General features: G+C 31.6%; 1 protein-coding gene across 11 annotated transcripts in view; it reads left to right on the plus strand.

The window, feature by feature from the left end:
- Window positions 1–17,249, plus strand: part of CSNK1G3 (casein kinase 1 gamma 3) — a 91,651-nt gene that overhangs the window by 17,301 nt on the left and 57,101 nt on the right. For 9 of the 11 annotated variants that reach the window (XM_039848566.1, XM_039848563.1, XM_039848567.1 and 6 more), the window contains one exon: window positions 11,349–11,775. In XM_039848566.1, the coding sequence (XP_039704500.1) occupies window positions 11,598–11,775 (178 nt within the window). In that variant the 5' untranslated portion in view covers window positions 11,349–11,597. Of the gene's footprint in view, window positions 1–3,379; window positions 3,563–11,348; window positions 11,776–17,249 lie in introns of those variants that run through there. The other 2 variants (XM_039848564.1, XM_039848565.1) reach the window with 2 other exon arrangements.

The following is a 17,249-nucleotide window of genomic DNA, read 5'->3' on the forward strand; positions in this document are numbered from 1 at the left end:
GATTAAAATAGTATGTTTTGATACTCCTATGCTATTATATATTTTACGGTAGCTTTCAAACTTAGAAACATTTTTGACCACAACTCATAGAAATAAATTTACCAGAACCTATAGAAATGTATTTTACATTGTGACCCAGTGATGCATATATTTTGATATAAAGAACCAAAACAAAATCTCATTAAACAGACGCATTCTTACTATTATTCTTACTACAGATGCATACGATACTATTTCATTAAAAAAGCTGCTGCTTGAGACCTATTAAATTGATTTAACAACCCACTAAAGTGTCATGATCCACAATTTGGAGAACACTGCTCTAATTGAACTGGTGGTAATTTTTAAAGGCTAGAACATTCTAGATCTTAATAGGAATATACAAGGGACATCACTCAAATCAGGTTTCACAAATGTAAAATGTTTTAGATGATAGTTAATATTTCTGAGACAAAATAAGTTTCTGTAGTATGTAATTAGAGAAATTGATTTCCATTTTTGATATTACAGTTAATGATTTAGTTTTTAAAAATAAGTGTTTAGTCTTTTCTTAGACAACCACAGTTGAGCTTATGCCAGAAACCAGTAACTGGGACACTTGCTGCTAATAGAAGCATGTGATGTAACAGCTAGCCATCACATCACAAATATCCTTACTCATTTAAATTTCGGAGAATCCTGGGGACATGATTGTAATGTAATTTTTTAATAGAGACTGAATGAGGCTTTGAAACTCTGGGTCATTTCGTATACTAAATATGGACTTTTTCATTTAAGATAACAAAACAGTGAGAAATCAATGCTGTAACAGGTAACGTGAAGAAAAATTTGAAATTTCTATTTCTTATAATTTTGTATTTGCAAAGAACATTGAATAACATGCCGAAGTTATGAAGAGATACCTATAAGAACCTTTAATACTTAATGTTAAAGTACATGGAACAATTCTGTGTTCATTGCAACAATATTTTAGAAGCTAAGTAGAGTATTAATAGTCATTTTTAAAAATTTAGAACTGCCCATTAATGTTTACTTGAAAGCTTTAGCTAGCTCTGGGTGGTTTTTCAAGAGGTGGAACATGCTATATTGATATATTCTCAGACTACTTACACTGTTTTATCTAGTTCCAACTTGAAGGAGGTCAGTTGGCTCTGTAATATCCTAAATTATTGGGCCATACAGATTAGAGAATTTAATTTTCTATTTTATGTTTCAAAGATTTATCAGTGATCATGAAATTAGAAGTATGCCAGTGGCCTACATTTCTGCTCATATAATCAGATTATATGTAATGTTTTTTTATATGTTGCAGCTCATTTTTATCTTTATTAGTGGATGTTACTACATCAAAATTGTAATTGTTTATGAAAGCAAAACAATTGATTATTCATATTTGTTCATCTAGTCTCATGAATAATTTAAATGCATATTTTTGATAATTCAGTTTTTTAATATATATTTTAATAAGTTAGTATGCTGAGAATAATCATAGAATCAAACAGTTTATAAATGTCACCATTTATGTACATTCATGTACTTTATGCACATTAACTAAATTCATATCCATTCTTTTTGATCGTAGATTTAAGGTTTCAGTTAACAGTAATAGCTCCTGTAAAAAACTCAAATATCCTCAAGCCCGATAAAATCATTATTTTATTATGGTATAAGAAATTATAAACCGGGAATATTTCTATGAAACTTTTTCTCTCAATAGTTTTTATTTCTATAGTTGCCTAATTTTTAAGTTTTCAAGCTGGATTTTTTCCATTCTCTTCCTTGTAATTTTTGAATTTAACACTTCTAAGAGAAATTAGTGGCTATTACTACTGACTGCATCTGTAGGTATAATACAATATTTGGATTATTTGTGAGCTTTTTAGCAGCTGGTGTAATTTTAATAAACACTCAATCTTGTATCTCATATTTCTGTTTTTACTTGACTACTGGAAAGCAGAAAAATAAATTTGTTAAGTGCAGGTATTGAACTGCTATCTGTTTTGTGTTAGTATTACATAGTTTTATTTCTAACATGATTTTCCTTTCTTCCAGATTTCTTTACTTAAAACTTTTCTCAATCCTTTCGTACTATGTGCCCTAAATACTTTTCTATTACAGGTTGGCTTTTAAGTAAAGTACGGATGTTAGTTTTTAGGATATATTGTTTCTAAGCATGTATTTATAAAATAATTTAGTGAGAAAATAACATGCTTTTCAATGGTTCTTAACATTTTTAGGGTCATACAATATTTTGACAATTTATTGAGAGTTATGGATTTTTTTCTTAAGAAAATGCTCAAGAGGTCCATGGATTTCAGGTTTAGAACTCCACAACTGTCTCCAGTATTGGTGGACTCTATTTTCATTCAAAGCAAAGCAAAGCAAAGCAAAGCAAACCAAACCAAACTATGATTTGTAGAGAAACTTAATTCTTTACTATTCAGTTGTTTGAAATATTCGTATCAAGATTTGATAGTATTTTCTAGTTATTTATTTTAGGATGAAGATTACCAGGTTGTTCATAATAGAATTAATATTTTTATTATATTAGTGCCAATATATAGAAAAATATTGAATAATACAGAAATATGTATAAGTAATAGTCTCTTGCCTCATATCTCCAGTCTTTGAATTTTTCAATAGGTAAAACTACTCTTTTTTTCTTGAGGAAAAATTAAAAGCCTGTTATTAGGTCATAAAATGAGAAATGCCTACATTATGAAAAAAATTAAGATCTGAAACAAACCTAACTTTATACCTCAAGGAACAAGAAAAAGAAGAACAAACTAAACCCAAAGTAAGCAAAAGATCGAAATTAAACTTTTTTTAAAGGATAAATTTGACAAATTCTTGTCTAGATTAAGAAAAAAAGACAAAAGACCCAGATGAAATCAGAAATGAAAGAGGAGATATTAGAACTGATACTACAGAAATACAAAGGATCATAAGAAACTACTATGAGTAATTATATGCTAACAAATAAAATAATATGGAAGAAATAGATAAAGTGCTAGAATATACAGTCTACCTGTGAGGGCGTCTGGTGATATGTAACTTGGAGGACTCTATATAGGAATCATACAATAACACCTAGAAATGTTTAGAGATGGAAAGAACTCTTATTAATCTATAATATCTATTGACTGTTCTAGGAGTGTGCTAGTTTCAGAGATCACAGTTACATATAATGAAAGTCCTTGTCATGAAATACAACAGGCAATTATAATACTGTGCATAATATAAGAATATCCTTAGAAATCTCCTAGTCCAGTCCTTTTATTTTACAATTATTAAATAAACTTAGATTAAGCCTTGACCAAGGCTTCATTACTAGTTGGGAGTCCAAGACTTACTTTTTCTAATCTTATGCTCTTTCTAGTATATAGGCAGGCAGCATCAACGAGTTCTGGAAGCAGATAGTGAAGATCCTGAGACCTGAGAGAACTGGTGTATTGGAGCAAGGTACAAAGATGGGGACTTAGGTATGAGAGAAGATTATGTTACCTTTATAAGACTTACTCTTAGAAGATTGGAGCCAGATTCTTCTTGGGGGCTTGAAGAAGTAAGTGGCCATGTTGGAGAAGCCCATGTAGCAAGAAACTGTAGGCAGCTTCTAAGAACTGCAGGTACCCTATTGACCTGAGGGTGGTTTCCATCTGAGAGCCAGCAAAATGCTGGGCCCTTCAGTTATACACTGCAAGGATATGAATTCTGCCCACAATCTGAAGGCGCTTAGAAGTGGATTCTTTCCCACTTTAGCCTCCATATGAGAATACAGCCTGGCTGACAGCTCGAATGAATCCTGTGAAACCTTGAGCAAATAAATGACTCAGATGAGTTGTGCCCAGACTTCCGATCCACGGAAACTGAAGTATAAATGTGTATTACTATAAACTGCTAAGTTTTTGATAATCTTTTACACAGCAATAGAAAACTAATACTTTTGGTCATGTCCAAATATATTGTATTCTTTAGTATAGTGTCATTATATAATAAACACAGTGCCTTTCCATATAATTTGAAATACACAATCCACAATATACTGTGCCTTAAAAGCATGACAGTCATTGCAGTTTGTGGTGTGCTAGGCAGCAGTGGACATGGTAAGAGTGCCATGTATGGTCTCTCACCACTACTCAACTCTTCTCTTGTAATACAAGGCAGCCATAACAATACATACATAAATAAATTCGCATGAATTCATTCTTATAAAAATTTATTTATAAACATTAAAATTTGAATTTCACTTAATTTTCATGTGTCACAAAATATTATTCTTTTATTTATTTCTTCAACCCTATAAAAATGTAAAGACCAGTGTTAGTTTACAGCCTGTACAAAACAAGTAATAAGCTGGATTTAGTCTGCATGGCTATAGACAAATTTGTAGGCAATTCTGAGACTGTTTAATAGGTACTATGATAAGGAAAGTCCTAGCATTATTTGAGATTCTAAATAAGAAAGTATTTTAATAAAAAATTAATTTGTTAAAAATATTTTAAACACTAAAAATCTGTTTTTGCAAGTTTACGATCAGTTTTATGAATGTGGTGAACTGGATGGAGTCAAATAGAAAACAGCTTCATTTCTCACTAACCAGTACAGTTGACCCCTTGAACAATGTGGTTGGAAATTATATGTGAATTTTTCTCAGTTGACCTTTGAGTTCACTTTCTTCCACACAGTTCAAACCTGTGTTGTTCAAGGATCAGCTGGCAGTTGGGAATTTGTGTACATGGAGGGCTGACTACAGTTATACATGGATTTTTGGCACCTCTAACCCCCTGCGTCGTTCAAAGAGCAACTGTGTATACTTTGATTATTCTTGCTTTTCCACTCATAGATATCCTAGTCAGTTTCCATTTCTTCCTGTTTTAAAGAATAATTAGTTTGGGCAATGGATTTATTTTGGTTATTAAAAAATAGTTCTTCCATTTTTTTGAGATTAAATTTTAAGCTTATTCATCACTTCTTCCTGCATCTGTCTGCCCACCTCTCAATTTCAGGCCTGATCCTTGACTCTGGAACTTCTGTTGGGGAAGGGATTCGGGGCTGTCTCTTGACACTTTTTTCCCCTCCATTCATTACACTGGCCCTTGCTCCTGTGGGGTTCTTGTGGCGTGGAGGGGTATAAAGGGAAAGGGCAAAAATTCTTCAACATATGACATGCTTTCCAATGCTGTTTCTGTTATGGAGCAGTTTTGGTTCTCTAGAGGCTTCATATGGACCTCTAGTGTAAAACAAATAAGCAAACCTACAAATATTGCTATATATAAGTAAGTGCCCGCACAGGCATTACAAAAATGGTCTGGAGCATACATATCAAACTGAGAGTAATGGTTAACTTCTGAGTAAGGCAGGTGGGATGAGGGACAAGGGTTATGGACATCCCAAGGTGTAATTTTTACTTATCTGTATTATTTGAATTTCTATTACATGTAGAATGTACTTCGGATACCTGATTAAACATATTGAAAATAACATGAAAAATGGAAATGGAAAATTACTTCCTGCTAATAGAAAAAGTATAGAAGGGCCCTTAATAAAGCTTCTAAAATAAAATACTGATGTTCATTAACTATTTTTAAGAAGTAGCTTTTCAGATAAATTATGATAATGTTTTAGTAGAGAAAAAACATGCCCTTTGAGATATAGTATTAATTTTTTTGGTGTTATTTCTAAAAACACATTTTGAAGTATCATTTACACATAACAAAATGCATAGATTTTAAGTACAGTTTGACGAGTTTATACAAATGTACACACCTGTGTAATCTCCCAGTCAAGACATAGAACATTTCCTTCCCCCAGAAAGTTCTCTCATGCCACTTTACAGTCAAACTTCCCATCATCCTAGGTAACAACTGATTTCTATCACCACAGCTTTTTTTTTTGTATCACACCAGAACTTCATGTAACTAGAATCATATAATATATACTCATTTGTACCTGACTTCTTTTGCTCAATCTAGTATCTGAGAGATTCACCCATATTGTTACATGTATTAGCAGTTCTTTCCTTTTTATTATTGAGTAATATTCCATTGTATGAATATACTAGCATGTGTATCTGTTTTCCTGTTAATAGACATTTGGATTGTTTCCAGTTTGTGGCTATTATAAATAAGGCTGCTATAAATACTGGTATATAAGTCTTCCTGTAAACATTTTCATTTCTCTTGGGTAAATTCCTAAGAATGGTATTGCTAGGTCAGAGGATAGGTATATTTTTTAACTTTATAATAAACTTCCACACTTTTTCCCAAAGTCAGACCGTTTTATACTCCTACCCACAGTGTAAGAGAGTTCTAGTTGTTCTTATTTCTTGCCTGAGTTTTTCTTTTCTTTCAGATTTTTGATGCCTGATTGAATTTCCTTATTTTTTATTGGTCTGTTAAGATTTTCTGTTTCTTCGTGATTCCCACAGATTCCTCCAGTGATCCCTGTGAGGTGAGACCTGAGTGGGCTTCCTGGGAAGCATCCTGCAATGTTGGGAGAGCTGGATGTTCACCTTGGACTCCCTGTTTCCCATTGGTGAAACTGTAGGCACAGGGATGCCCTCTAGGTGTGGCACTGTGCTAGCCTGTGGGAATGACAGTGCAGTCAGAGTGCAGCCACTCCTCTTACCCTTCTAATGTGGTCTTATTTGGTCTCTGATCTGAGGTGAATGGGGGGGCACTTTAGCCTCACTCCTGGATTCTGGGATTTTTTTCAGTGGTGTCTTGTCTGTAGATAGTTGCTGGTTGAGTTTTTGTAAAGGGGACTGAAGTTGGGAATGACCTTTTTTGCCAACTTGATGACATCACCCCACAGGGTTTTATGCACACACAATCTTGATGTCTGTGAAAAACACTTGTCTTTTCCACTTCAATTTTCATGCCTTTTGTATTTTTTCTTGCTTCATTGCATAGGCTAGTTCTGCTGTACAATATTGAATGGAATATCTGAGAGCAAACATTCTCTGTTTTTTCCCAATCTTGATGGAGAAATGTTCAATGTTTCACCATTAAGTATGATATTAACTGCAGGGTTTTTTTGTAGATTCCTTTTATTAGATTGAAGGAGTTCCATTCTCTTTTTGGATTATTGAGAGGTTTTAATTGTTAATGGGCTGAATTTTATCAAATGCATTTTCTTGTTGAGATATTTTCTCTATTTTTGGTTAACTTCGTGTATTTATTTCAAGATTAGAATTTACATTTCTAGTATTAAACCTTCTTATTATTAAACTTTTAACACGTTTGCTTATATTTTGTAAAGAATTTTTATATTTATGCTCATGAGAAATACTGGTCTAATTTTCTTTGCTGCAGTGTTTTTGCCATGCTTTTGTGTCAGGGTAATTCTGACCTTACAAAGTAAATCAACAAATATCCTTTATTCCTATGTTTCTGAAAGAGTTTTTGTAAGAGCAGTATTATTTTTTCCTTAAATATTTGATAGATTCGCGCCAGTGATACCATCGTTGTGGGGAAATTTTTGTTAAGGAAAATAAATTTCTTTAATAGATACAGTATTATTAATGTTTTCTGTTTCATATGTACTTTTGTGTTGGATTTTTCAAGGAATTTGTCCATTTCATCTGAGTTATCAAAGTTATTGGCTTAAAGCAGCTCATAATTTTTTTATCCTTTTGATATTTGTAGGGTCTTTAGTGATATCTCCTGTTTCATTCTTGTTATTGGTTCTTTTTGTATCTTCTCTTTTTATTTTTGATCATTTTTGCTAGGAGTTACCAATTTCATTGATCTTTTTAAAATAATCAACTTTTGGCTTTATGTTTTTTTTTTTGTTAGTTTTTTTTTTTTTTTAATTCTAGGCTCTCCTTTTTTGCTTGGTATTTTTCCTTTATCCGCTGAGTCCATGGAATATTAACAGTAGCTCTATTAAATAAAGTACTTCTTCAAGTTATGTCTAATTTGTTCTTTTCTAGTTTTTTAAAGAAAAAACCTAGATCATTGATTAAAAATGTCTGTTCTAGTATAGGAATTTAAAGCTTCTAATTTCCTTCTAAGCATTGCTTTAGTTGCAACTTACAAAATTTAATATGCTGTTGTTCATTATTATTCTATTAGAGTTTTCTTACAGTTTCCTATGAAATTTATTTCTCAACACATGAATTATATAAAATGTTTAATTTTTAATTATTTGGGGATTTTCCAGCTATCATATAGTTACTGATTCCTTATTCTATTTGATCAAAGAATATGCTTTGTAACATTTCAGTTATTGGAGACTTAAATTATGACACAGCATATTATCTTTCCTGGTGAACATTGAAAAGAAATCTTACTCAGCAGTTTGGGGATGTTGTATTTTATAAATGTAAATTAGTTCAGGATAGTTGATGGTATTATTTAGATCAACTGTGTCAGTATACATACTGATAGTTTGGACTTCTACTTTATTACTGAAAGAACAGTGTTAACATTTTCAACTATGATTGTCTTTTTCTCTTTAAATTTATTAGTTTTTGCTTTATTTTTCTCATATATGTATGATTTTTATGTCTTTCTGTTAAATTGATATTTTTGTTATTAAGTGAACCTCTGAATCTTTGAAGATATTCCTTTGACATTTACTTTGATAATATTATAGCCCAAGTTTTCTCATATTGCTGTTTACATAGTATTTCTTTTTCTATTTTATGTTCAATCTATCTTTGTATTTAAAGTTATTAGAGATAGCATATAGTTGGATCTTTTTTTTTAGTATAATCTGATGATTTGCCTTTTACAGGGAAAATAAGGTTCATTTTCATTATATGTGATTTTAAGTCTACTGTCTTGCTATTTTCTTTGTCTCATGCCTTTTGTTTCTCTTAGTCAAATGTTTATTATTTCATTTTATTTTGAGTCTTTGCTTTTTAGCTTATTCCTATTGCAGTTAACTTAATTTTTAGTGTTTAGTCTAGGATTTATAATATGTATTCTTAATTCGTCATTGGCTACTTAGAATTAACATTGAACCACATTGTTCTCCAGAAATATAAGAATCTTAAAGTAGTATAATTCCATTTACCACCCCCCCCACCGCCATTTGTGTTGTCATGCATTTTATGTCCACATATGTTATAAATGACACAACAATTATTTGTACTTTAAACTAATATATTTTTTAAGGAAATGAATACCCGTGCATTTCCAATTTCCAGTGCTTTTCATTTCGTCGTGAAGTATTACATTTCTGTCTGGTATCATGTTAGTTAATTCAACATAATGGACAATTTAAAAAGTATTTTTTGTTGTACAGGTGTGTTTTCCTTCATCTGAAGATGGCTCTCACTTTCAGCTTTAAAGAATAACTTTACTGGATGTAGAATTCTGGACTGAACATTTTTTTCCCCCTTCTTCTTTCATTACTTTGAAAATATCCTCTCATTTTCTTTTGGGCATCTGTTGTTTCTGATAAGTTAGAAGTTCCCCTATATGTTGTGTAGTTTTTCTATCTGCTTTCAAGATTTTTCCTTTATTTTTGGGTTTTAGCACTTTGACTATGATGTGTATAGGATTAGGTTTCTTTGTAGTTATTCCTTATGGGATTTTTGAGTTTCTTCAATTTTTAGGTTAATGTTTTTCACCAAATTTGGGAAATTTTCAACTATTATTCAAAAATTTTTTTTTGGTCCTCTTCTCTTTCTTCAATTTAATATGACTCTACAAATATTTAATAGTTTTAAAATCCTTTCTTCTAATTTCAGTATCAGTGTCATCTTGGAATCTGTTTTCTTTGATAGCTTTGTTTCCCAGCCATGGGTATATTTATTGCTTGTTTGCATGTCTGGTAATTTTTAATTGTATGCTGGACATTATGAATTCAACATTGTAGAGAGTCTGGGTTTTTTTTTTTAAGTATGTTGAGTTTTGTTCTGAAATGCAGTTAATTTAATTGGAGCTATTCTTAATCCTGTCTAGGCTTGCTTTTAGGCTTTAATTAAGCCAGATTAGGGTAGTTCTTACTCTTAAGACTTGATCTTTGTGGTGTACTGCCTGAGCTTTACCTTCCTATTCTATAATCAGAAAATTGTCCAAAGCTAGAGAGCTTGGGTGAAAGTGAAACCAACCTTCTGTGTTTCTTTTCTCAAAGATCATGGTATGCCCTGCCTATTATCTGATGTTTTGTCCAATTTTATAGTTATTTACAGCAGGAGGGGAAGTTCGGTGCCCAGTATTACTGTATTATGGCAGGAAACAGAATGAACAGAAGTAAAACTCATTCAATTTTACATATACAGAATAGATACTTACAGTTTCATCTGCAAAATAAAAGTATGGCAGGTATAATAAAAACTTTATAAATAAATCAGTTGTTAAGACTAATTGCATATTTGGGAGAGTTGCTGAAAATTAATCAGAAAATACTATTTATTTCAACTCTTGTTATGATTGCGTTATACATGTTTTCAGAAATAGAAGTAAGAAGTCCTTGGTATTGATAGTTTCTTTATTAGTGACTCTCTTTTGAAGTCAAAGCTGCTTTAATTGCAAAGAATAGGAATCCATTCAGATTGTTCAAACAAAAATAGAAAGATTATTTAAGCATGCAGATTTACCACAAAATTAAGTTATGTTTGATGGGTAAAATTCCTAGAGAAGATGAATGAGGCACTCCTCCAAAAGCCTTGAAAACTTTTTTGAACTTTGGTGTTTTCACCTGTATATTAGAAAATTTAAAATCTACCTTTACTTTCTTCACCTCGTGAGATTAATGCTAGCCAACATTTCTTAACCTTGTGAAGTTACATTTAATTTTTAAGTTACATTTCAATGTTACATAAGAATGAATTGTTTTCCTTGGTGGGCGGCAAGAATGTTCTTTGTATTATCACTTCTGAGCATCATTGCCATATATAGTTAGTGGTTAATAAACGTTTGAATAAATGTTTAAAATGAGAATGTATATTTGAAAAGACTTTGAAAATTATTAAGTGTATGAATGTGTGGAAGATATTTTTTATTAAGATCTTGTACTAATTTGCAAAGTATTCTTTTTATGCTTTTAAATTTAAAATCTTATATTAACTTATTGGAATTTTTAAAGTATTTTTAAAATTGAAATTACTTTAAATTGGAAGGTCTAGGTTAGTGAATGTGTATTGACATATTAAACAATACATTTTTGTTACTTTTTATTTTTTAGAAGTAACTGAATCTCTGATTTTTTTGTTTTGTTTTTGTGATCTTTCTGCATTAAAGTATAGGAATAAAGAGTAATGGTTAATTTGAGTCTACTATGGACATCAACAAATAGCAATAATCCATTGCCTGAATTTTTGTTATGTCATTAACTTCCCAAACATGTATTTTTGAATTTTCTGACTTAACTAATTTTCTTTTCTAATGTTCTAGCTCTGTGTCAAATATCAACGTGCATCATTGAAAACATAATTTTGAAGACATGTTTTGCTGAAAAGACAACTGAGAAAAATTTTACGAATGGGATGAACACGCTTCAGTTAATTGACTACCTACTGCAATTTGAATGTTAACATTACTCAGCTGGTACAGTTACCTAGTGATGTACCTATTCTCACAATACCCTATTTCAGTGTGCTTGTCTTGATTAAAGAATTCAAAGTGGAGTACCGTAAACTTGATATGGATAATAAAAAGAAAGACAAGGACAAATCAGATGATAGAATGGCACGACCTAGTGGTCGATCGGGACACAACACTCGAGGAACTGGGTCTTCATCCTCTGGAGTTTTAATGGTTGGACCTAACTTTAGAGTTGGAAAAAAAATTGGATGTGGCAATTTTGGAGAATTACGATTAGGTAAGACTCTTTGTTTATTCTTTTATGTTGGAAGCATCTTTTTTTTTTAATGAAAGATACTTTCTAATGAAAATTACTTATTTAATTCAGTTTGATGGTTGTAGTAATTTAAAGAATATAGATGTTGGAATTTTTTATGTACTTGTACCTTCTTTTGTAAGGAATTAGTATAGGAAGGTCTGTTTACTTGAGATTAACCATCCAGAATATGAGAAAAAAAAAGTAAATTAATAAGTTCTAGCAGGCTGAAATAGGTGCCAAGAAAGCCTTTACAGTGTATTCTTTAGGAATGATATTTAGGCTACTTTTTCAGATTTGAAAACATTTAATATCTGATTAATTTGGGAGGATATGTGTACCTTAATTTCAAGGTAATATACTGAAACTGCATAAAAATCAGTAAAATTTACATTGTTGTAATTTATTCCCTCTCCCCCCTCGGGTGGGGTTTAGGAATCTATATTAATGAGAGACAGGATGTACTGATTTAGTTGATTCTTATAATCAGGCAAGTTTGGGAAACATTGTTTTAATTAAACCTCCAGACTCTACATTTAAAGAAATTGAAACTCATTCAGGGCCAATGTCACACAGAAATTTAATGTCAGACTCAAGACCCAAATCTAGGTTTTTAACTCCTGGAACATTAGAGATGTGGCTGTGTTTGTTGAACAGAAAGGAGGGCAGCATGGTTATATGGGATTCAGTGTTGAGGTACTTTGAGGGCTCTGGTCAACGTATACCGGACTGCACATGCTGGAAACTTTAGAAGTAAAAAGAAAAAACTTTTCTTCAAAATTTTCCTTATATCTAACCCCGCTCATTAGAAATAAATTCAATTGTGTGTTTATCTCGTCTACTCGACTACTTCTTTTCATCTTGTAAAACACCCTAATTTGTAGTTACTCTTTCATTTTATTAGTGTTTTATGTAGTTAATGTACATTAAATCTTTAAATGAAGCAAGCCAATGAAAGGTAATGACATACTTTGTACATAGCTATAATATGATGTGACCGTCAGACTCTTGCATTTTAGTAGGGACTCACATATTTGAAAGGGTTAATATTGTGACATTTTATTTTTCGAAGGATATTGGATTAGATATTTTGAAATTTTTAAACTGTTTCTGATTTTGGAGTTAGAAAAACCAGTTTATTGTCTAACTTTGTACACTGTAATCCATTCATTCAAAATTCATTGCATTTCTTTCACTTATGAGGCGTGATTAGTCACTGATGATACACCGGAAAAGTAAATAAATTGCCTCTCCCATTATGGAACACATAAGTCATTTAACCATTTGGACCCTCAAATTCTTCTACTTTAAAATGGGATTATTTCCACTTTCTAGGTTAGTGTAAAGATTAAATTTAGATGATAATATAAAAGGACCAGTACTACGCCTGCATATTTTGGAAAACAATGGTTGTTCTGCTCCTTTAAAAGACAATAGCAAGACATTTGTTCTTTTAAAAATTAAAATTATGGCATATTATTTTAAAATTTATTATAAATTAGGTCTGCGGTTATATATCATGCCATATATATATTTGTACAATATCTAATGTTTTCTATCTCTTTGCATATATGAGTATAGTACTATAGTACTTTGGCCATTTTTATTCAAAATTGGTTTTATAGAATTCATTTCAAAATAACTGCATATATACATATCTATATACATGTATGTGTGTGTGTGTGTGTGTACACACAAAACGAATCTAGTGGACCATTTTAACCAGGGCAATGTGAGAAACTATATATACTATTTACTGAAACTATAATATGTTATAAACTGAAATAGCTGTAAAATACCCCTTTCTTTTACAGTGTGTGAATAAGCAGGAATATGAATAAGATGATTTATTAGTTCGTCCATCCATCCATCTATCCATCCATTGCCTACCTATCTGTATCTATCTAATCTGTCTATGGATAGTTATTGTACATTTGTCTACATTTATTTAAATATATTATTTATATATGTGTATCTGTGTTTTATGTGTATTTATTATATACAGTTGACCCTTGAGCAACTGAATAAAGGGGCATTTTACTCCTTTTTTTAAAGGTGTAGAATGAATTCTCTGTACAGAAAAAGCTATTATAGGCATTCTTTCTATACCTGGATAAACATGCTAGTGTTAAAAACTGGTTTAGATTCTTAAGTACTTTCTTTAAAACCGTATTAGTAGATACATCCTGAAAATTCAATTCCTGGCACTAAAATTTTTGTGATTAGTATTATGTAAGAAAGAATATGAAGTATACATGTCATAGGTAAGTGGTTTTCAAAAAAATGCTATTGGCGTTTTGGGCTGGAGAGTTTATTTTTTTGTAGAGGACTGTTCCACATATTGCATGGTGTTTAGAACTTCACATCTCTTGGGCACTAAATAGGAGTCACACCCCCCACACATCCCCAAATGCCCCAAGGAGAGACAGTATTACTCACTGTTGAAAATACGTTTATGGGTAATTATTTTAAAAAATAACGTCGGACATAAAAACCTGGCCTTGAGTATTTTAAAAAATAGGTAAACATTTAAAATTCAGTTTAACTAAATGTTTTTACTATCATTTTTATGTATATTTTTTATTGTAAAATGGTGCATTCATATATATATATATACACATATATATTTTATTATCTATATTGGTGGTAAGGCTTGAGTTCTGTATATTAGTAGATATATTTCTAGCTTAGATAGTCAACCAAAACCCTTAGAAATGTTTTTAATAGGCACTGAATGAGACCAACATAGCTAACTAAGATACGAAGTTGTACATATTTAATTCTTTCTGTATATGTTTTATACATTCTGTATATGTTTTAAGATGTTTTGACATCTTCAAAAACCTTTTCCGGCTCGGAGGAGATTACTCCACCTTGGACTAGCCAATTCTTAGTTGGCAGCATGCCTTTGATCTGCAAACTAGAGAGTCTAGAGCAATAGCTCCTATCTGGCTTATACATCTCAGGAGGTTCTGTTTCTCTTCCTTAATCATTCCATGGCCAGGTACAAAACAGCTAGAGTCCACCACATAGCCCAAAGGCCACCAGAATTATTTGCTACCAGAATTATTTAGACTAGCCATTCCCGAACTATTTATCTTTCCCTACTTTGCCTTTCCTGTGGAAACTCCAATAAAGGCCTTGGCCCAAGCTCTCCCCTTGCTCCTGTCTTCTGCCACCTGGCTAAAACATGATGCTTCCCCCCATGACACCCTTTCCAGGACCTGTGGGTATAGTAAACCTAGTTTTCCTGAGCCTCTTCTGTGTCTCTTCTAGTGGCTACACCTGACTGACCATCATGTAAAAGAACACAGAACAAGGGTATTATATATTGCTTTATGGATTTCCATATCTGAAATAAGATATTGTAACTTTTGACATAATTATTGTAACTTTTGACATAATTTAGTATACCACAGAAGTTTCCATAAGTTCTTTTATTTTTGTTTCTTGTCATCTTATTCTATATTGCCCATAACTCTTATTTTATTGTTTATATTTAAGAATTGTTGAAAATTCTGTAGGCCTTACGTTACATATCAAATAAACATGCAGATCTGAGTGGATTCATCATTTTTATGTTTATTGATTTTCTACTGTTTCTAAACAAAGTCTATTATAACACTTAGTTGAAATATGTGCTAATAAGGAATAGACTGTTGTGCTATGGCAGAAAGATCCAGAATACAGTGGTGTTAAGCAAAATAGTTTCTTTTTCTTTTATATAACACATACCAGAGGGAGAGCACCCAGTGCTTTCAGAGTACCTCTGCATCCTCAATATGTGGCTTCAGTCTCTGTGTGTAAGGTCATTGCTCCAGTTGTTGCCATCTTCCAGCCAGCAAGAAGAAGTAGAAGGGCCAGGAGAGCACACATTTATTCTTGACAGTGGGGAGTGACATACCTCATATTTAGAACTTAATCATGTGGCTACACACAATGAAAGAGAGGTTGGAAATGTAGTCTGTAGCTGGACAACCATTTTTAAATTAGGGTATTGTATTATTATAGGAGGGAACATGGGTATTGATGAGTAACGAGTAGTCCCTACTATAAACATATATATATTGTTTATGTAGGACATAGTTTTCTATAATAATTACCATCCAAATACCACAAAATTGGCAAAACCATCTTTTCAAGTTTATGGCACAAAGTTCTATTCCAAATCTATTTTAAAATTGGGTTAAAACATCAGTTATCTGGAATCAGTTTTATATGGAGCCTTATCTTAACTGGATTCCCTCTACACATAAAGTTCTTTTCTCTCATTCATACTATAAAAACACTTAGTTTATACATAATTTGTTTGTTCATGCATGTAACAAATATTGATTGAAAGCCAACTACATAAGGCCTTATGCCTATGCTAGGTGACAAAAATGTGTTGATAGTGTTGCTTAATTGTTGTTCATGTTTATAAATATAACCCTCAAAGTTCAGCAAAATCTTTAATGTCCAAAAAAAAAAAAGTGATGGTTCTAGGATTTAGTGCTTTAAATGCCAACAAAAACTACTTTTTGAAATATTTGGTATATTTTTGTTCTGTGAAATCTGTTTTTAACTTATCTTCTTGTCCTTTGCCTCTCATGTACTTGTGAATAAATGCCATATACAAAATAATTATGAAAAGATGATATCTCGAGGAAATACAGATTTTGTCTTTGAACTCAAAACAGAATTGATTCTTTGTTAGACATCAGTTCCTCAAGATTAAGGTACTCACTGTACCGCTAAATTATTCACTATACATTTACTAGAGGAAGCCTAAAATTCCATTCATAATGTGTTCTTGAAAATGTATATGAAGTCACATCTATACACTAATTGACTAAAAATATGTTTTCTAGTATTATTTTTTTATATTTATGGGCTCAGTGAGTACCTGAATACAGTTTAACATTCACTATTTTTGGTACTCTATTGAGTTCCATCTTTGTGCCAGCTATAATGAGTTTATGAGACCTGTGCTATTTTAATGTTAGTATGGATGCTTTTTTCTTTTTTCATTCATTTTTATAAAATTCGGAAAAGTATAATATTTGTATGAACAACCTCTGCTGTACAACAGTGGCAACATATCTGAGACTGAAGTTTGACCTAGAAATTTTACTGCCATTTATCAGCTGCTTTATAAAAGAAAATTAGGTGTGTTGTTCTCGAAAACCACATGTGTGAAAGTTGGTGATTGCATATTCTGTGTTCAGCAGCTATTGTGAACAGGGCCAATTACTATCACAGTTGAAAAAAGAAACTATCATTGTTCTGTTTTTCTCATAAAAATAATACATGCTTATTGAAAAATACTGGAAATTCAGAAATCACATATTATTCTGTTTTTATTCTTATTTTACTGTACCTGTAAAGAAACACATTAACCTATATATCAAGTTGTTTTTATACTATTCGCTTTCAAGATTCTCTATAGTATTTTACTTGTGCTACAGATGCTTACC

The sequence above is a fragment of the Pteropus medius genome, unplaced genomic scaffold (assembly GCF_902729225.1).
Source record: "Pteropus medius unplaced genomic scaffold, Ma_sr-lr_union100, whole genome shotgun sequence".
Lineage (NCBI taxonomy): Eukaryota > Metazoa > Chordata > Mammalia > Chiroptera > Pteropodidae > Pteropus > Pteropus medius.